The 21,400-nt window shown below is 36.2% G+C and overlaps 1 protein-coding gene across 7 annotated transcripts in view; it reads left to right on the forward strand.

Annotated features, from left to right (window-relative positions):
• IL6ST (interleukin 6 cytokine family signal transducer) overlaps positions 1-19,897 on the forward strand; it is a 58,267-nt gene extending 38,370 nt beyond the window's left edge. For all 7 annotated transcript variants that reach the window (XM_001144416.7, XM_054685086.2, XM_063810448.1 and 4 more), the window contains 8 exons: positions 415-625; positions 1,657-1,839; positions 4,289-4,390; positions 4,565-4,711; positions 5,037-5,177; positions 9,420-9,516; positions 13,794-13,875; positions 14,725-19,897. In XM_001144416.7, the coding sequence (XP_001144416.2) occupies positions 415-625; positions 1,657-1,839; positions 4,289-4,390; positions 4,565-4,711; positions 5,037-5,177; positions 9,420-9,516; positions 13,794-13,875; positions 14,725-15,462 (1,701 nt within the window). In that variant the 3' untranslated portion in view covers positions 15,463-19,897. The remainder of the gene's footprint in view (positions 1-414; positions 626-1,656; positions 1,840-4,288; positions 4,391-4,564; positions 4,712-5,036; positions 5,178-9,419; positions 9,517-13,793; positions 13,876-14,724) is intronic.
• Positions 19,898-21,400: the final 1,503 nt, after the last annotated feature.

Consider the following 21,400-nt stretch of genomic DNA (forward strand, 5'->3'; position numbering starts at 1 on the left):
TTTGTACTTTGGAATTTTCCAGAGTAACTCAGAAAATAATAAAAGTTTGTGATAATCAAAATGTATGCTGGTAAGTGCATGAGTAGATCATACTAAAAAAGAAGGTAGAAAAATACTCAAGCATAAAATAAATAATTTAGACCTACATAGCCACAGTGCAGAATTGATACAGAACCAAAAGCTAACGGAATGATGCTACTACTTACCCTTTTTTAGTTGAGGTCATGCTTTTACTCTTCATTTAGTATGTACTAGTTTTATTTTAGAACCAAATTTAAAATGGAGATTGTGAATCCTTTCCAGTTAAATATCTAGAGATTTGACATAATGGCATGATTTGTGAATATGAAGAAAAACTGATTTTTTATTCAAGATTTATGAAATTATTTTTAAAAATAAATTATTTTATTACAGACATTGCCTCCTTTTGAAGCCAATGGAAAAATCTTGGATTATGAAGTGACTCTCACAAGATGGAAATCACATTTACAAAATTACACAGTTAATGCTACAAAACTGACAGTAAATCTCACAAATGATCGCTATGTAGCAACCCTAATAGTAAGAAATCTTGTTGGCAAATCAGATGCAGCTGTTTTAACTATCCCTGCCTGTGACTTTCAAGGTTTGTATCTGTGAGATGGAGCCTGACTCTTGGGTGGAAAAATGGTGGTTAGGTATGGACAGGGCTCCCATAAAAAACACAAGTTATCTAAGACTGTCTCCTCAGTATCAGGGATAATCACTTGTTTATTTTTTAATTTTTTAAATTTTATAAATAATGATTTTCTTTTTTTCAGAGACTGGGTTTCGCCAGGTTGCTCAGGCTGGTCTCGAACTCCTGAGCTCAAGCGATCTCCCCTGGCCTCCCAAAGTGCTGGGATTACAGGCATATGCCACCAAACCCAGCTAGTGATTGCATTTTTAGGAATCAGTCAGCAGACAAATTTCATCAGGATGCAAGAAACATTTCCATCACTACATGCTCACTTAAACTTCACAGTAAGCTACTTCATTCATTTAAGCATATTCTGATTACTTACCTGGTTTTTAAAATATTATTTCAAGATTTTGAGAACTTTGTATACATATGACTGAAATGTTTATCTGTAGCTTTATTTGTAGCTTTCAAAGAAGAAAAATTGCAATTACAAACAGAAAGCATTTGAAGAATTTAGGGAAAGCAAATTTTTTTTTTCTTTTTGAGACAGTCTTGCTCTGTCGCCTAGGCTGGAGTGCAATGGCACGATCTCGGCCTCTGCCTCCTGGCTTCAAGCGGTTCTTGTGCACCAGCCTCCCAAGTAGCTGGAATTAAAGGCGCGCACCACAATGCCTGGCTAATTTTGTATTTTTAGTAGAGACGGGGTTTCACCGTGTTGGCCAGGCTGGTTTCGAACTCCTGATGTCAAGTGATCCACCCGCCTTGGCCTCGTAAAATGTTGGAATTACAGGAATGAGCCACAATGCCCAGCGGGGAAGCAAAATCTAAGTTTAAAAATTGACTACTTTACCTGTAAGTTATAATAAAGTGCTTTTATGCAAGGAAATATATGCTACAAAAATTGATAAATCACATGTTTTGGAAATGACTGTAAAATATGGAAATTTCAAATTTGTTAATATTTATTATTTCAATATTCAAACTTTGTTTTAAAGCTACTCGCCCTGTAATGGATCTTAAAGCATTCCCCAAAGATAACATGCTTTGGGTGGAATGGACTACTCCAAGGGAATCTGTAAAGAAATATATACTTGAGTGGTGTGTGTTATCAGATAAAGCACCCTGTATCGCAGACTGGCAACAAGAAGATGGTACCGTGCATCGCACCTATTTAAGAGGTATACCTGGCTAGAAACATCTAAATTGATACCTTTTTCTAACTCTTTAGGCAGCTTTTTCTTTTGCTTATAGTGTTTTGGTCTGTTGAAACGACTTCCAGTTTATCATAGCCTCACTACTTACTAGATGTGTGACTTTCAGCAAGTCATACTTAACCTCTCTGAATTACAGTCTCTTTATGAACAGAGTGGGGTTAATACTTTCTTCTTTTTGTACCCCAATATGATTTTATCGTCAAGGGAAAACTCCTAAAACTATAGAGAAATATAAGAGTCCAACCTTTGCTGCTGATTAGTCATATGTTCTCTGTACCTCATCCTTCACATGAGAAAATAGTTTCCTAGAGCATCTGGATGACTTGTGTAATGTCTTAGAACCATCAGATAGAGGAAGCAGAACTAGAACTCAGATTTCCTTATGTCTTTCAATTGGAAGTAGTAACAAAGGACAGAAGTGATGAATCGTAGCGCTCCAGTCTGTGTGTTATGGTGCTGCTTAAGTGGTTATAAAGTGATACAACAACTTTGAAGAGAAAAAAACTCAGTTTATATTCTTTTGTTGATAATTAATAATTAGAATTCAGCTGTGAATAATATGGTTAATTAGAGAAAAGCCCTAAGCAGAGAGATTCCTGCCATAAAGTTTTTGAGCTTTAGTCATAATACAGGCTGTTTGGACTTACCTGTTATTAGTGTACAGTTTTAATAAGCTTGGTTGTCTAGTTTACTGACTTTATCAAATTAAAAACATGGTGGAGCTTAGGAAGTCCTGAAATGGCTGGAAATAACTATAGAAACTTCTTAAAAAAAAATAAATACAGGGTCTCACTCTGTTGCCTAGGCTAGAGTATGGTGGCATGATCATGGCTGACTGCAGCCTTCAACTCCCAGGCTGAAGTGACCCTTCTGCCTCATCCTCTGGAGTATCTGGGACTACAGGCACATGCTGCCACACTCAGCTAATTTTATTTTTTTGTAGAGAGGGAATCTCACTGTGTTGCAAAGGCTGATCTCCAACACCTGGCCTCAAGTGATTCTCTTACCTCAAACTCCCAAAGTGCTGGTATTACAGGCGTGAACCACTGCTCAGAGCCAATAGAAACTTTTTAAAGAAGCAGCCGATGCGGTGGCTCACGCCTGTAATTCCAGCACTTTAGGAGGCTGAGGCGGGCAGATCACCTGAGGTCGGGAGTTCGAGACCAGCCTGACCAACGTGGATAAACTCCGTCTCTACTAAAACAAAATCAGCTAGGTGTGGTGGCACATGCCTGTAATCCCAGCCATTTGGGAGGCTGAGGCTGGAGAATCTCTTGAACCCGGGAGGCGGAGGTTGCAGTGAGCCAAAATCATGCCATTGCACTCCAGCCTGAACAACAAGAATGAAACTCCATCTCAAAAAAAATAGAAGCTAGCATAGGTTGTGGAGACATTAAGTTTGGGTAAGTAGTCGTATGTTGCTCAGTAACCCTGAAAGCATCACATTAGAGTAGAATATAAAAATTGTTCATTTTTTGGTAATATTGAATCATTAAGAAAAGGTAAAATCTGTTTAAGAAGGTAAAGGAGCATGTAACTTCATGAGTAATAGTTAAGGAATATACATTCTTATTGAAGGTATAAATTTCAATAAAACATTTTCTAATATGTACAGATAATATACTGTATAAAAAAGAAAAATTTTAGTGGTGCATGCTAAAAAAGATAAAAATAAAGGAAGTTTGTTTTGGTTTTTGTTTTTTTGAGACAGAGTCTCACTCTGTCGCCCAGGCTGGAGTGCAGTGGTGCGATCTCGGCTCACTGCAAGCTCCGCCTCCTGGGTTCAAGTGATTCTCCTGCCACAGCCTCCCAAGCATCTGGGACTACAGGTGCCCACCACCATGCCCAGCTAATTTTTGTATTTTCAGTAAAGGGGGGTTTCACCATGTTGGCCATGCTGGTCTCAAACTCCTGACCTCAAGTGATCCTCCCACCTTAACCTCCCAAAGTGCTGGGATTACAGACGTGAGCCACAGCGCCTGGCCGAGGAAATTTTTTAAGATACCCTTTTTTCCAACTCTCAAACTAGGACCATTAGTGCTTTCCCCTAGGTCTTACTGCTTTAGTCGTCTTGCTCCTTAGGCTGTTCTCTCTTGTAGGTAAGACATACAAAAATTGTCAGACTCTATAAAATCCAGAGTAATTTGAGATCATTGTTTTATAAATTCTAAGTGTAAATACCATCATTGTTCTTAACAATGTATTTTTTATCCACTGCATTGGCAATACTTTTACAGACAGTTTTACCTGATTAAGCTTGAATCCAGTACACAAAAGACAATGCTTACTTAGAAAACTGCAGTTTTAAAAGAAAATTAAGTGGTCATGAAATTATAATGTAAAAATAAATTACGGTATTAACTTGACTTTTTCATTATGGAAAAACATGCTTAATCTGCTATTCTTGCTTTAGGGAACTTAGCAGAGAGCAAATGTTATTTGATAACAGTTACTCCAGTATATGCTGACGGACCAGGAAGCCCTGAATCCATAAAGGCATACCTTAAACAAGCTCGTAAGTCCAAACTCACTTCTTTGAAAAAAAAAGTTTAGGGCTTTGTATTAACAAAAACATTTTATCACTTTTAAATAAAGATGTATCTCATTATGTTCAAATGATTTTATGACAAGGAAATTTTACTAGATTGTAAATGATTTTCAGTTAGCAAATGTGTTCACTCTGTTACAGCACCTTCCAAAGGACCTACTGTTCGGACAAAAAAAGTAGGGAAAAACGAAGCTGTCTTAGAGTGGGACCAACTTCCTGTTGATGTTCAGAATGGATTTATCAGAAATTATACTATATTTTATAGAACCATCATTGGAAATGAAACTGGTAATAAAACTGTATCAGTTATTAAGAATCAGTTATTTTTTCCTTAAGCTTTTAAGTACTAATTTAAGTCTGTTCTTCTTATACATCTTATAGTATATTGGCCTCAGGAGACACCTGAGAATTTGCCTTATGGTTACTTTCATGGATTTATTGAAAAAGTATTGTGTTGTGCTTTAGAACATAAAATTATGTCAGAACATTATAAAAGTTGTTTTCTGACAAAAAATACTTCGCTTCTTTTTTAACACTTTCACAATGCCAAATGTAGGCCAAATAAGCAAAAGCATTGAATAGTTGAATGAAGCACAGTTCTTATTTCTTCCAGCTGTGAATGTGGATTCTTCCCACACAGAATATACATTGTCCTCTTTGACTAGTGACACATTGTACATGGTACGAATGGCAGCATACACAGATGAAGGTGGGAAGGATGGTCCAGAATTCACTTTTACTACCCCAAAGTTTGGTAAGAAATAATGAAGTTTGGTTTTTTTCTTTCTCAAACTTAGGTTAGAAATGAACTTAGTTTATGTGCTAAAATTGTGTTAAAAAGTACATCTCTGGATTCATGATGATTTTTATATTATCTGGCTTTGGTTGGTGGTTTCTTTATAGAAAGTGTTATTCCTCACCTTTTTGGTATTTTATTAACTGCTTCTGACTATATTCAGCTGTACTAAAAATCCTAAAAGAATTTGTATATCTTTCCATGTGGGTTCATTTTTTTCACTGGTTTGGGTGTGTTCTTTCCTTCTCTGTCCTCATTTCTTTCTTTTATAGAGAGATTACTTGAAGGACTAGTCCACTTTACAGTCTTCACTTCCCGTACCTCCCACTCAGTATTTAACATACTGAAATTAGGGGTCCTACCCCACCCCTGCACTGAAACCTCTCTGGTGTCACTCAGAAGACCTCTTGATCATTATATGTACTGCATGCTTTTTAGTTTTCATCTTTTTTCTACTTTTTTTTTTTTGGAGGCAGGGTCTTATTCTGTTGCCCAGGCTACAGTGGAGTGCAATGGCATGAACATGGCACACTGCAGCCTTGACCTCCTGGGCTCAAGTGATCCTCCTACCTCAGTTTCTCAAGTAGCTGGGACCAGTGCCACCACATCCAGCTAATTTTTTTTATAGAGATGGCTGGTCTTGAACTCCTGGGCTCAAGTGATCCTTCTGCCTTGGCCTCCTAAAGTGCTGGGATTATAGACATAAGCCACTGCCTCCAGCCTTTTCTGCATTTGACTCTGTTGGCCTTCCATCCTTGAAACTCCCTCCTCCCTTGGGTTTTCTAACCATACTTTTTCTGCTAGCACAGTCTCCTGAGTCTCCTTGTTCTCTGGTGTTTTCTTCTTCTTCTCCTTTTTTTGCTTTTTTTTTTTTTTGAGACAGAGTCTCGCTCTGTCACCCAGGCTGGAGTGCAGTGGTGCGATCTCAGCTCACTGCAACCTCCACCTCCCAGGTTCAAGTGATTCTTCTGCCTCACCTTCCCAAGTAGCTGGGACTACAGGCACGTGCCACCATGCCTGGCTAATTTTTTGTATTTTTTTTTTAGTAGAGATGGGGTTTCACCGTATTAGCCAGGTTGGTCTCCATCTCCTGACCTTGTGTTGTGCCTGCCTCAGCCTCCCAAAGTGCTGGGATTACAGGCGTGAGCTACCGTGGCTGGCATCTACTTTTAACTTTAAAATGGTTTGTATTCCCCAGGGGCTCTGTTCTTGACCCTATTTTCTTTTTTTTTTTTTTTTTCGAGATAGAGTTTTGCTCTTGTTGCCCAGACTCGACTGCAGTGGTGCAATCCCAGCTCACTGCAACCTCCGTCTCCCAGGTTCAAGTGATTCTCCTACCTCAGCCTCCCATGTAGCTGGGGTAGAGGTGCCCACTACCATGCCTGGCTAATTTTTTGTATTTTTGTAGAGACGGGGTTTCACCATGTTGGCTGGGATGGTCTCGACCTCCTGACCTCAGGTGATCCACCTGCCTCGGCCTCCCAAAGTGCTGGGATTACAGGCATGAGCCACTGCACCCGGCCTCTTGACCCTGTTTTCTTACTTGCCTATTCAAACTCTGTCCATGGCTTTAGCCATCTTCTCTTTCCTTCCCAAATACATTTCTCCTCCCTCGTTCTATGCCAAAGCCATAAATTTAGATGTGATTACAATAAATGTATTCGTATATTTTTCTCTCACATAAGCTGAGTGTCAAGTCCTGTTGATTGTGCGTACCCTTTCATCATCATTTTCTTCAACTGCAAGCTCCTCATGCTAACTTTTCTTAGTGCATTGCCCCCAATGAGGTCTTCACCTCATCATCTGGCTCTTCTGTATCTTCCCTAAAGCAAACTTAACCAACATTCTTTCTTGTTCCCCCTACATTTTGAATCATTATAGAAAATTACCTTATTTTACCATAATTGTAACCCCCACCCCCAAGTGCCAGCCTAGTTAATGATAAGTAGTAAATTCCATGTGCCTTGTTGGTTGAATGCTTGCTGAATGAGGGAATAAATGAATGAGTGACTACATAAAATAAATGATAAAAGGTCCTGAGCTTTGCTGTTAGGGTCAGTAATGAGTATAGTTTCTGGGATAAGGTTGGTCCCATGTGGTGGTATGTTAATAGGTATGTTATTTAAAATAAAACTTTATACCATAATCTTGAGAAAAATTAAAAAATAAACTTAAAAATGTATATTTTATGTATTTCTGTGGAGACCAGCCATCTCTACAGAGCTTTGTATATATGTATGTGTGTGTATACACACACACATAAAAGCCCATATGTATATTTTTTGTTTGTTTGTTTTTGAGACAGAGTCTTGCTCTGTCTCCCAGGCTGGAGTGCAGTGGTGCAGTCATAGCTCACTGCAACCTCAAATTCCTGGGCTCAAGCAATCCTCCTGCCTCAGCCTCCCAAGTAACTAAGACTGCTGGTAGGCACCACCATGCCTGGCTAGTTAAAACAATTTTTTTGGTAGAGATGGGATCTCGCTGTGTTGCCCAGGCTGGTTTTGAACTCCTGGCCTCAGTCCTCCTGCCTTAGCCTCCCAGAGTGCCGGATTACAGGTATGAGCCACCATGCTCAGCCTAAAATTTTTTTATTACATAGGTGTTCATTATAGGGAATTTAGACTGTACAGTAAAATGTAGAGAGGAAGAAAAATTAGTCCTAGTCCCTTACCCCAAAATAACGTATTTGTGTATCCTTTTAGTCTCTTCTCTGTATATATTTTTTTCCTAAAATTAAATTATACTTAGTATTATTTTATAACCTACCTTTTTTCAATTCTCTATCTGTAGTCTCATGGATCCATTATGGCTTCTTCACATGGCATGAGTCTTGCCAGCGAGGACCTTACAGCTTAGTTGAAGAAATTTTGCATAAGTAAATCAGAAAAAGGAGAACCTGTGGACTATGTAGACAGTAAATAGAGTAGGAATTTAAATATACCAGTAGTGGATAATTTTACCTTCAAAGGTTTTATGGAGAAGAAAATACTTGAGCCTTGAGTTAGTATGTGGACAAATAGGAAGAAGGTGGCATCTTAGAGAGCAGCATGAGCAAAGGCACAGGCTTGAAAACATAAAAGCAGATGTTTAATAAAGCAAAGTTTCTGCCTAAATTAGATTTGGCATTTTATATATATATACACACATACCCATATCAATATATGTATACACACATATATCAATATATATACACACATAAATATATATACATACACCCATATATATATATATATGATGCTTAGCATTTAAGAGTTAATATTTGCCAACCCATAGTTTATTCTCAAGCATTTATCTGATTTCTTGATTTCTACTGAGCTTCATAGGATGGTAGTTACTTACAAAGGGATATGTGTGGTGGAAGGATAAAATTAAGTGAATAGTATATGGCTGCAATATTACTTTCATACTTTTTTTTACTGTAAAAGACTAAGTAAAATTCAAAATTAATTAGGAAAGTCATTTAAAAAATCTCCAATGTTAATTATCCCAATTAGTGATTAATTTGATGAACAAGTCCTCTTTTAAATGCAGATGAGGATTTGTGTGGTATTTAGGGATCTTAGGCTTGTTTACTTTTTAGTTTATTCCTACTCGTGCCACTCCTCATGCCCATTGAGCAGCTCCTAAAGTTCTTAGCCCTGTACCAGCTATATCCTCCTTTTGAAAAATGGTAAATAACTCTTAAAACTTCTGAGAGTTGCATTTTTATTTTTTAGAAGGTTAAATGTGTAGTTCAATTATGTTTTTATAGCTTTTCCATTTTACCCAGTATTTATATTTGTTTTGACATAATTTCTCTGTTATACAGTATTAGAACTCAGAGATAAACTTTTACTAAGATTCTACCAAATGCAGATCATAAATGTTACAAATGGTTATGTTTGAAAGCTTTAACCCAGTAGATTACCCGATACACTGATCATTTTTATCCCCCAACCAACATATATTTTATGCTATGCGGCCAGGTTAATGTATAAGACATAAATGGTTGGGATGTGATTTACCAAAGAGAGAAGAGGGTAAAAATCATCAAGTCTGAAGAGACCTTGAAAAATAGTTAGGATTGTATTTTATCTTTTCAACAGTAAGTCTGGTTGGGAAGTTGTATTATCTCATCTTCTTAGTTCATATGTCAACATTATTTCCCATCACACCTCTTTCTTTTTTTTTTTTTTTTTTTTTTTTTTTTTTTTTTTTAAGCTCAAGGAGAAATTGAAGCCATAGTCGTGCCTGTTTGCTTAGCATTCCTATTGACAACTCTTCTGGGAGTGCTGTTCTGCTTTAATAAGCGAGACCTGTAAGTAACTTTATTCATATTTTTGCATTTTCCCCCAGCTTTATTGAGCTGAATTTACATGCAATAAAATTTATCCATTTTAAGTGTACAGTTTGATGAATTTTTGTAATTACATACAGATGTATAACTACCACCACAATCACAATATAGAACATTTTCATCACTTTTATAAAGCTTCCTTGTTCTCCTTTGTAATCTGTCTTCTTCTCAGCCCAACCCCAGGCAGTCATTGATCTGCTTTTCTGTAACTGTAGTTTTGCCTTTTCTAGAATTTTTATTTATCTATCTATTTTGAGACAGAGTTTCACTCTTGTTGCCCAGGATGGAGTGCAGTGGTGCGATCTCCGTTCACTACAACCTCTGCCTCCCTGGTTCAGACTCCTGCCTCAGCCTTCAAAGTAGCTAGGATTACAGGTGCCCACCACCACACCCAGCTAATTTTTTGTATTTTTAGTAGAGATGGGGTATCACCATGTTGGCCAGGCTGGTCTCGAGCTCCTGACCTCAGGGGATCCACCCTCAGCCTCCCAAAGTGCTGGGATTACAGGTGTGAGCCACGGCCAAGAATTTTATATAAATAGAATCAAATAGCGTGTAGTCTTTTGCGTATGTCTTTCACATAATATTTTTGAGATTCATCCATGTTGCTGCATATACTTCTCCCTTTTTTTTTTTTTTGAGATGGAGTCTCACTCTGTTCCCTTACTGGAGTACAGTGGCATGATCTTGGCTCACTGCAACCTCTACCTCCTGAGTTCAGGTGATTCTCCTGCCTCAGCCTCTTGAGTAACTGGGATTACAGGCACTTGCCACCATGCCCAGCTAATTTTTGTGTTTACAGTTGAGACGGAGTTTCATCATGTTGGCCAGGCTGGTCTTGAACTCCGGACCTCAAGTGATCCACCCACCTTGGCTTCCCAAAAGTGCTGGGATTACAGGCATGAGTCACCACACCTGGCCTACCTTTTTCCTTTTTATTGCTGAACAGTATTCTGTAGTATGGATATATCAAAACTTAGACTGATCTGTTATGGAAGTTTAGGTTGTTTTTAATTTTTAGCTATTATAAATAATGTTGCTATGAATATTCACACACAAAACTGTGTGAGCATATGTTTTCCTTTATCTGGAACAAATAATAGGAGTGAGAGTGCTGGGTCATATGGTAAGTATATGTTCAACTTTATAAGAAACTGCCAAACTTTTTCAGAGTGGCTACACCATCTTGGATTGCCTCCAGCAGTGTTCCATATTATCACCAACACTTAGTGCTGTCAGACTTCTTTCATTCTAGTGGGTGTGTAGTACTATATCGTTTTAATTTTCATTTCTCCAATGACTAGTAATGGATCTTTTCATGTGTCACTTATATATTTTCTTTTGTGATGTGTCTATTGAAATCTTTTACCCATTTTCAAATTGGGTTATTTTGTTTATAATTGAGCTATAAGAGTGCTTTATATGTTCTGGTTACAACATTGTTAAATACGTTTTGCAAACTTTTGTCCCAGTCTGTGCTTTGTTTTTTTGTCTTAACTGTGGCTTTAGAAAAGCAGAAGTTTTACGCCTGTAATCCCACCACTTTGGGAGGTCAAGGCGGGCAGCTCACAAGGTCAGGAGATTGAGGCCATCCTGGCTAACACAGTGGCTAACATCTCTACTAAAAATACAAAAACTTAGCCGGGCATGGTGGCACACGTCAGTAGTCCCAGCTACTCGGGAGGCTGAGGCAGGAGAATTGCTTGAACCCAGGAGGCATGGGTTGCAGTGAGCCAAGATCACATCACTGCACTCCAACCTGGGTGACAGAGCGTCTGAAAAAAAAAAGAAAAGCATGAGTTTTTTATTTTGATGAAGTTCATTTTATCAGTTTTTTTTCTGTGGTTCCTGAGTTTTGTGTCCTGCCAAACACAGTATCAAAATATTTTCTCATGTTTTCTTCCATAAGTTCAATAGTTTCAGCTCTTAGTCTATGATCCATTTCAGGTTATTTTCGTGCATGGTGTGAGGTCAGGGTCAAGGTTCATTTTGTTCCTTCAGATGTCTAATTCCATTGTCATTTATTTTGAAAAGAGTGTCTTTTCCCCATTGAATTGCTTTGGTACCTTTGCCAAAAGCAATTGTCTTTATAAGTCTGTATCTATTTCCATACTCTCACTTCTGTTTCATAAATGTATATATGTCCGTTCTTATGCCAATACCACATTGCCTTGATGAGTATAGCTCTATAGTAAATTTTGAAAATAGGTAGAATTCTTCCAGTGTGTTCTTTTTTTAAAGAAGTTATTTTGGCTAGGTTCTTTGCCTTTTCATATACATTTTAATTCAGCTTGTCAATTTTTTTAAAACTACAGTTTTGATTGGGATTTTATTGAATCTATAGGTCAGATTTAATTGAATCTATAGGAGAGAACTGCAGTCTTAACACTACTGAGTCTTTCAATCCGTGAACCTGGTTTATTTCTTTCTTTATTTGGGTTTTGTTTAATTTACTTTCGCAGTGTTTTGTAGTTTTCAGTAGACAGGCCTTGCATAACTTTTTTTGAATTCATGACAAAAGTATTTTTTGTTATTATAAATGAAATGTTTAAAAATATTTTCTAATTCTTAGTATATAGAAATGCAATTGATTTTTTAAAATATATTCATCATGTATACTGAGACTTTGATAAATTCATTTATTAGTAGCTTTTTGGATCCTTAGGATTTTCTAGATACACAATCATGCTTCTTGGGAGTAATTATAGTTGTTCTAATCTTTATGCTTTTAGTTCTTTTTATTGTCTTAATGCACTGGCTAAGACCTCTAGTACATATAGTACATCTAGACCATATAAGAGCATTGCATTGTTCCTAATTTTAGAGGTGAAAGTATTTAGTCTTTCACCATCCCATGTGATGTTAGCTGTAGGTTGAAGTTTTTGCTTTGTGGGGTTTTTTTGTTTTGAGACTGAGTTCTACTCTTGTTGCCCAGGCTGGGGTGCAGTGGCACAATCTTGGCTCACTGCAACCTCCACCTTCTGGGTTCAAGCAATTCTCCTGCCTCAGCCACCCGAGTAGCTGGGATTACAGGCATGCGCCACCATGCCTGGCTAATTTTTTTTGTATTTTTAGTTTAGTAGAGATAGGGGTTTCACCATGTTGGCCAGGCTGGTCTTGAACTCCTGACCTCAGGTAATCCACCCACCTCAGCCTCCCAAAGTGCTGGGATTACAGGTGTGAGCCACCGCGCCCAGCCGCTTTGTGTTTTTTTTTTTTCCCCTTTACTACTACTTGCAGGGGGGAAGTTCTTATTTCTGTTTTGCCTTGCTAGCAATTTTTATCATGAATGGGTGTCACAATTTGGTCAAATGCTTTTTCTGAATCTATTGAGATGATCATATGGTTTTTCTCCTTCCTTCCATGAATATGGTGCATTTTATTGATTTTTCATATAACATCTTTGCATTCCTTGGATTTTGCTGCATTCAGTTTAATACTGTTTGCATCTGTGTTCATGAGTGAAGTTAGTCTGTCTTTATGTGCCTTATCTGTCTGGTTTTAAAATCAGGATAATACTGGCCTCATAAAATGAATGGGAACATGTTACCTCCTCTGTTTTCTGAAAGAGTTTGTATAGTATTAATACAGTTGTTTCCTTTTGCCCAGAGTTTTGTGGGAAGGTTTTTAATTAAAAATTCAATTTCTTTATAAATATAGCTTTCTTTTTCTTCAATCTGTTTTGGTAATTTGTGTCTTTCAAGGATTCATTCATTGGTTTGTCTAGGTTGTCAGCTTTACTACTTTTTATATTACTTCCAAATGTTATAGGTATTTCCTACAGGAGAGTCAGTCTGGTAGGCTCTCACTCTTTGAAGCACCATTCTCAGTCACTTTTTTAAATTTGATTTTTATATTTGAACTTTTTTGGTATCAGTGGGAACATTAATTTGTTATCTGGATTCTTTTAATTGGAATACCACAACATGTGGCCTGGGTAAAGATTTTAAGTGGTTTTAATTGCAGAATTTTGAGAGTTTAAAAAAAAATTTGAACACTGATTAGATTTAGCTTTGTTAATTCATTATGAATACATTATAATCCTTATGCATTTTCAACAGTATTTTTCTATTGGTTATAAGAAAAATAATTTTTGTTTGGGGTAGAGTAGGTATTTTTTGTTCATTTAGGTAATTGGTTTGGTTTGTAAGAGTCTTTGATGAACATGTTTAGAAATAGGGACTATTTATTGTTTATTATGTGTGGTTTTACATAGGCCATTTTTCTTTTCTCTTCAGAATTAAAAAACACATCTGGCCTAATGTTCCAGATCCTTCAAAGAGTCATATTGCCCAGTGGTCACCTCACACTCCTCCAAGGGTAAGAGAAAATGCTTCTGAGTTGTTTATAATATACAGACATGTTAGTAGGTATATTGAGTATCTACAGTTAGTAGGTATATTGAGTATCTACAAATGTACCAAAAGATAAGATATTCAAGCGGAATCAAAAAGTAAATGAAGATAAAACAGTACATAACTGAAAATTTTAATCAAAATTTAATATGTATGACATATTTTAGGGGTTTATCACCATCATACTATATTTGTTCTGATATTGTAAATTGTTTAGTACACATTACAGATGTTTGGTTGAACTTGCAAACTGAAAACTTGAGGTGCTGAAACTGCTATGTGATGGTAACTACCTCAAGTATTTTGGGTTGAGTATTAAAACCAAGTTCAACAGTTTATCATTTTAGCACTGATGAAATGATCTCTGGGAACCTACTCTAAACTCTGAATTTTAAATATGCCCCAAAGGGGAACTCATTTATATTTATTATCCTCCGGTAGTCCTTAAATTTTATATTAACAGATTAAAATGTATTATGTATTTTTATATTCTGCAAAATCTCTGTCATTCAGGTTTGATTTTCCTTAATGTTTTCTAGTTTTCTGTCCAGTTAATCCTAGGCTGCCTAGTCTAGGCATGAAATATTAAATACTACTTGTAGACCATTAGCTTATCAAAATGTAACACCAACAATATTGATTTAGACTACTTAGACTCATTTTATAGTATCTGCATTTTGGGTAGTTGACAGTGACTTAGTGACATAATACAGGTTATTTCTGTACCACTGAGAGTTACTGGGAAGTTTCAGAGATTCATTAGCTCTGTGGCTTTAACTAATACTTGCCATATACAATTTTTTCTCTTCCTTAGCACAATTTTAATTCAAAAGATCAAATGTATTCAGATGGCAATTTCACTGATGTAAGTGTTGTGGAAATAGAAGCAAATGACAAAAAGCCGTTTCCAGAAGATCTGAAATCATTGGACCTGTTCAAAAAGGAAAAAATTAATACTGAAGGACACAGCAGTGGTATTGGGGGGTCTTCATGCATGTCATCTTCTAGGCCAAGCATTTCTAGCAGTGATGAAAATGAATCTTCACAAAACACTTCGAGCACTGTCCAGTATTCTACTGTGGTACACAGTGGCTACAGACACCAAGTTCCATCAGTCCAAGTCTTCTCAAGATCCGAGTCTACCCAGCCCTTGTTAGATTCAGAGGAGCGGCCAGAAGATCTACAATTAGTAGATCATGTAGATGGCGGTGATGGTATTTTGCCCAGGCAACAGTACTTCAAACAGAACTGCAGTCAGCATGAATCCAGTCCAGATATTTCACATTTTGAAAGGTCAAAGCAAGTTTCATCAGTCAATGAGGAAGATTTTGTTAGACTTAAACAGCAGATTTCAGATCATATTTCACAATCCTGTGGATCTGGGCAAATGAAAATGTTTCAGGAAGTTTCTGCAGCAGATGCTTTTGGTCCAGGTACTGAGGGACAAGTAGAAAGATTTGAAACAGTTGGCATGGAGGCTGCGACTGATGAAGGCATGCCTAAAAGTTACTTACCACAGACTGTACGGCAAGGCGGCTACATGCCTCAGTGAAGGACTAGTAGTTCCTGCTACAACTTCAGCAGTACCTATAAAGTAAAGCTAAAATGATTTTATCTGTGAATTCAGATTTTAAAAAGTCTTCACTCTCTGAAGATGATCATTTGCCCTTAAGGACAAAAATGAACTGAAGTTTCACATGAGCTATTTCCATTCCAGAATATCTGGGATTCTACTTTAAGCACTACATAAACTGACTTTATCCTCAGACTAGCTGAATGATTTTGTGCTGTTTCAGGATGTTTGCACTGAAGAAAAACAGAAAGCTTATCTGAAATTTATAAAACTTTTTGTTTTGCTACATGGAAAACAGAAGGTATTTGACTAATAAGCAGTGATATGCTTAGTGAGCACAGCTGTACTGATTTTGATTAGAATAGTCATCAGAGTGGCTTAGGGACAGTTAATATAAAAGAGGAGCAAGGTGTAGACCATCATCTACTTCTGCTAAAATAACTTAAAAAGAGGTCCATAGGCCATAACTATATGAGCCCAGCTTTTGTAATCTGACAAAAAAATGAGGAGCAGCCTCGTGTATATCAGTGTACACAGTATTCCTTAGGTCCCTTCCATTGGTAGTGATGCTGCGAGTTATTACTGGAGAAAAGGAATTCTAGAGCTTTAACTTGGCAGATTAAAAGTACCCATTTTTTATTCATCAATAATTAGTAATCTCACTAGTTTTCAAAAATTTGCATATTATTGACAACCTCTTTGAAGATGCATTTCACAAACTCAACAGAGTGCCATGATAAGAGCTAGGGATCCCCCAAACTATCTCAAGCATCTAAAAAATTGCCATTTTTAAAGGCTTAAATTGTAGTAGTAAAGGGGAAAACAGGAAGTAGTAGTAAAGGGGGAAAAAAAGACAATAAAGCATCTAAAAAATTGGCATTTTAAAAGGCTTAAATTGCTAATGTGTATATATATATATATATATACATACACACACATATATACACATCATTGACTTTTCTTAAGACTTAAGAGTACTGGGTAGATGAACACTTTATACAGTATATACAGCTTAAATTTGTTTTGAGTATTTTTTTTATTTTTAAGTAGGCAAAGATTTAAATTTTTTTATTTTTAGTAAATGTTTGAGGCAAACTAAGACAACTTGGGCAATATTTACCAAAACAAAACAGAACCCCAAAAAATGTACATCTTGTTCTTAGCAAATATCGTTATTGTAGAGACACTTAATAAAGAGATGGTATTTTAATGTCTGCAGTTCTGAGGTAGGGTGGAACTTAGTTCTACATTGTGATTTAGGAATTTTTAGAACCTTTTTTCTTCAAGGGAGAAGTGACCCAGACCTCGAGTTTAGTGCTAAAGCCGCTAGTGTACTTATGCTGTCCCCTAATCACCACATGCGATATGGAGGCAGATGCTAAATATAGGGGTTTTCTTAGAAAGTAAGAGGAAATTAGCAAGCGTTATTAGTGATTGACTACTGCTATCAAGTGAATTCAAAGGAAACAGGTTTTTATGCCATATTTAAGTTACAGAAACCAGGCATGCTTAGAATAGTTTCTAGAGGTTATTGGAGAATAGAAAGCTAAGAAAACTTGGTATACATTTACAATGGAAATGTAATTACACTTTTTACTCTCAGAATATTGTTCACATTAGACTTCCTGTTTATCTTTTATATTCTTGCATTTATATAATGCCTCATCCTTTCAAAGTTCTTTCACATATTATATGATCTTCTTTATGAAAAAAATAGATGTTTCATTCTGATATATTCAGTTTCCCACTTTAGGCAAAAGTAGATTAATAGAATGACGAATTCAAAGTAGATGAGGAAAATCAGGCACAGAGAAGTAAAGGTAGGGATAGACCCAAATTTACACAACAAGATAATGACATCTCCAGCTTTTAAGTTGATCATCAAAGGCTGGGCTGGATTTGTCTTGCTGTATGTGTCAGGAAATTTATACCTATTACATTTTCCATTTTCTCAAAATTTAAGTCACATGACTAATGTTTAGCTGCAACTTTCCTCATAACAAATAGTGTCATGAAGAATGTTGTAGTGTGAAGTTTGTACATTTCAGGGTCAGATATACAATGTGAACTCTTAATCTACAGGAATGAGAATGGAGGATCATTGAAGGCCATGATATAAACAAATTTGCATGTTGAAGCCTGTATAAAACATGGTACAGTGAGTGAATATACCCCCATCCCCAAGAACACTTTATACATATTAAATGGATATATGATTACTGTGCAAAAATTCATTCTGGAAATGAACATATATTTGAGCACTAATATGTAATGTACATCTGCCCTAAGGAGAAAATAAATTATAAAACTTTTTACATTCAAAATTACTTTCCCAAGCATGTCTTAGAATAATCTATGTGTTGATGCATGTAAATTGTACTTTAGGTAGGCAAAGAAATCTGGTTATTTATGTAAAAACTAGTCTAATAAAGTTAGTTAGTGGCTTTATCACTTTAAATCTTTAGTGTCCAAAAGTGGTGTTTAAAGTAATAGCACATCAGAAAACCTTGTCTGGACAAAACTAGTTCACTCACTGCTTCTGCACCTGCAGTTGCTCCCTTTAGGGTTATAAAATAATGACCCAAATGTTACATGTGTTGATATTATAACTTGTCAGTTACTGATGTCTGTGGTATCCTACCCTCATCTCTGAAAGGGATAATACTGAATAATTATTAGAAAACTATAAAACTTCACACTTTGTACCATTAAAACCTAAAATTTTAATCTTGTCCTTTTTTACTATGGATCAGTCGGCACTCGGGAACAGCAGCAAGGAAAAAAAACAAATTTCATTCACATGTTCTGTGTTCATACCTCTTCTCTACCTAATTGTTCATTTAAATTTCAGCCTTATTCCTTGATAAGGGATTTTACCACATGAAGTCATCCAGTGACCCTAGCTCTTATTGTGAAGTTAGTGGAGTATACTTAGAAATGTTACAACTTTAAAATGTTACAAAACATTTATTAAAGCTCATATTTAAAGTAGAGCATCTAGTTTGAGAAATAGAAATCAATTATTAAAGATGTCTTTTTTCTACCCATTTAACTAGTTAAAACCATGACATGTAAATGTAGAAGTAGAATAATCATAGAATTCCCTAAAATACTTCTGTTTACTAACATATATTGACCAAGTACATCAAGCAGGAGAGGTCTTCCTTCATTCTGTTATAGTCCACATCATTCTAATTTTGCTCAGTTGTTATTAAGAGCATATTCCTAAACCATACACTTTTGTTTCAATAAAGTTTTATTTTGTTGAGATGAATAAAATAACAAAGTTATAAGCTACATAAGACAAAAGTTCAATTGTTCAAAAAAAATTTACTGGGATAGCTTTCTATTATAGGTATTGTTAGATTATATTGCGCCGATAAGATTACTTTCTAAAAAGTTTGTACTTTTCTGTAAATTAAAAGAATATGGAGTCATAAAATGGCAAGTGTTTTAGGATTAGCCTAAAATTGGACATTGTCATTGGTTTCAAAGAAGTTATGAACTAGCAGTCTTACAGCCTAATTCTTCTTTGGACTGGTCCTTGGCAGCAGTTCCTTTTCAGACTCGATAAACAGAATTCAGACGATGTAAGTCAAAACAAAACTTTACAAAGCCAAGTGTATTATCTTTTGCATTAACCTATTTTTTTCCATCATACATGCTACTAGTATGTGCATTAGCATGATAGTCTCATATACATTGCATTAAAAATTAAAAGGTGGCAGCTCAGGGTGAGCTCTTCTGTTGCTCATTTGTTCCTAAATTTTTAAGGGCTTTTTCTCAGTCAATAGTTTGTACAAACTGGTTAGTTTAACTTCATTACCCATTTCATTAAAGTTGATGGGTCGTGTGATGAGATGCATTTAAGGCCGATAGTGATAGATGTTTTTTTTATTTCTTGAACACAGGCTTTGTCTGAATGATGTTCTTTTATCTCTTGAACACAAGCTTTGAATGATAACTACAGGTTTTAAGTGCTGTTACATTAATACCATAATGTGATGTGTTAGAAACAAAGGGATATTTCAAAGGTAGATATTTGAAAATTCTCTAGTCTCAATATATATGTGTATTGAATATACTCTAAAAATAAATGTGCAATTTGCTAGTAGGACAATGCAGTGACTAGCATTAGGTATGTTTCTTTTATATCCTAGCTATGTCCCACTTTCTTCTAAGTGCAATCCTTTCATGTTCACTTGCTGTTTTACCCCATCTACTCTAACTTCATTTGGAAGGCTTGTCTAGAGTATAGCATGTATTTTTACCTTTGCAGTGAATTGCATGTGCTAATTGTAACCACAGCTATTTTTATGTTGACATAACTCCAAATGTTATATGAAATGTTCTATTATATATTAGCTCTAATCCCTTAAGTAAATTTTAAGAAATAAATACTTGTTCAAATTTTTTTTCTGTATGTGGTTACTATCATCTGACTATGCGTATTTGGAACAGCATTTATCATTAGTGGTGTTAGCTAAATAAGCATCTTAGTGTAAATGAGATGCTTCGTGTGGGTTTTGTGACATTTTAAATGACATAATGGAATGTGATTTAAAAGAAAACCAGTACACTATCTTGGCCTTAATAACATAGAATGGAGATGGCAGATTTATCCACTAGTTTTCCAGATTTACTATTTAATAGCTGAGGTCTGAAATCGTAGCATCTCCCTCCTAGTGGACATTTAAAAAAAAAAAAAAAAAAAAAAAAAACCTACTTGGTTGTCAAGAGCCCAAGTATGGAGGTGCTGCGCCATCTTGTGGCCTGTCTGTGCCCACCCCGCACTCTGCTGGAGTCTCCATCCTTGTTGCAGTGAGACTTGAAGTTCAAGATTGATACATGGCATCCTCCTGCTACTTCTTGAGGTTACTAAGTAGTATATGAAACTAATCAGTCAGCAAGTCCACCTGGAAGGAAAAGAAAATCTCAACTATTAATGTGCCTTCACATTGTGATTTTGTCTAAAAAAATGTAGTGAGTCAAAAAACCCACAAGCCAGCCAACAGTAACTCCTTCACATATATACCAGAGTTTATAGAAATAACATGTCAGCTTTGGGCTATGTGCTCCTTTGTTTAAAATCTTCTATTTGGTTATGGCTTGTATAGGCTCAAGCCTGATTTCTTTAAGGTGTGGTGGCTCATCTTATCCTAATTTGTATGATAGATACAGTCCATCCTGCTTTGGAAAAGATTATGTAACTCCTTGAGAACATACTCTTTCTCTAGCCCAAAGGCAGTGAAAGAGTTTTCTTGTTCAGGATTGCTTAACTTTCCATTTAAGCTTTTTCTTTTTAAATTAATACAAACTTCTACACTTTCAAAATACGAAATATATTACAACTGCGTATAGGCTCTTCCATACTTAAGTCCAGTGCTTGGGCAAGTTAATGGAGTGAAAGACTACAAGCAAAGAGGAACTGAGGTAGAAAAAGAAGAATGTGTGAAAGCAACAGGAAGCTCAGCCAACTCGAAAGCAGGGTGAACAGCTTGAGTCCTGTTGCTGCTGATTGGGGTTGGCTCTTGGACAACTTAGTAAGATCATGGAAAGGCTGCTTGGGTTCTCCATAGCTGAAAAGTTCTGTCTCCATCAAGGGAGGAAAATGTACCTTTCAACTCAAAATTCAATATTTGTTTTTAAATATAGCTATTTTCCCCAACCGCTAAAGATTTTCAACAGATACGAAGCCAGAGCTTAGTTTTAGAAACCTGTGGACATTCAAACCTGATTCTTTATTCCCTGTGACTATGGTTATGTCATTTTACATGTCAAAAAAGTGTATCTAGAATTGTCATTTCTTATTTTTGAGCTTTTTTTAGTGAGAATTATCCCCTCACTTAAATGGCTTTTTTATTTAAACATCTGTGCATTCTGTATGAAATTGTAGTCTTTCTGGGATAACATGGTG

Source organism: Pan troglodytes, chromosome 4 (genome assembly GCF_028858775.2).
Source record: "Pan troglodytes isolate AG18354 chromosome 4, NHGRI_mPanTro3-v2.0_pri, whole genome shotgun sequence".
In the NCBI taxonomy this organism is placed as follows: Eukaryota; Metazoa; Chordata; class Mammalia; order Primates; family Hominidae; genus Pan; species Pan troglodytes.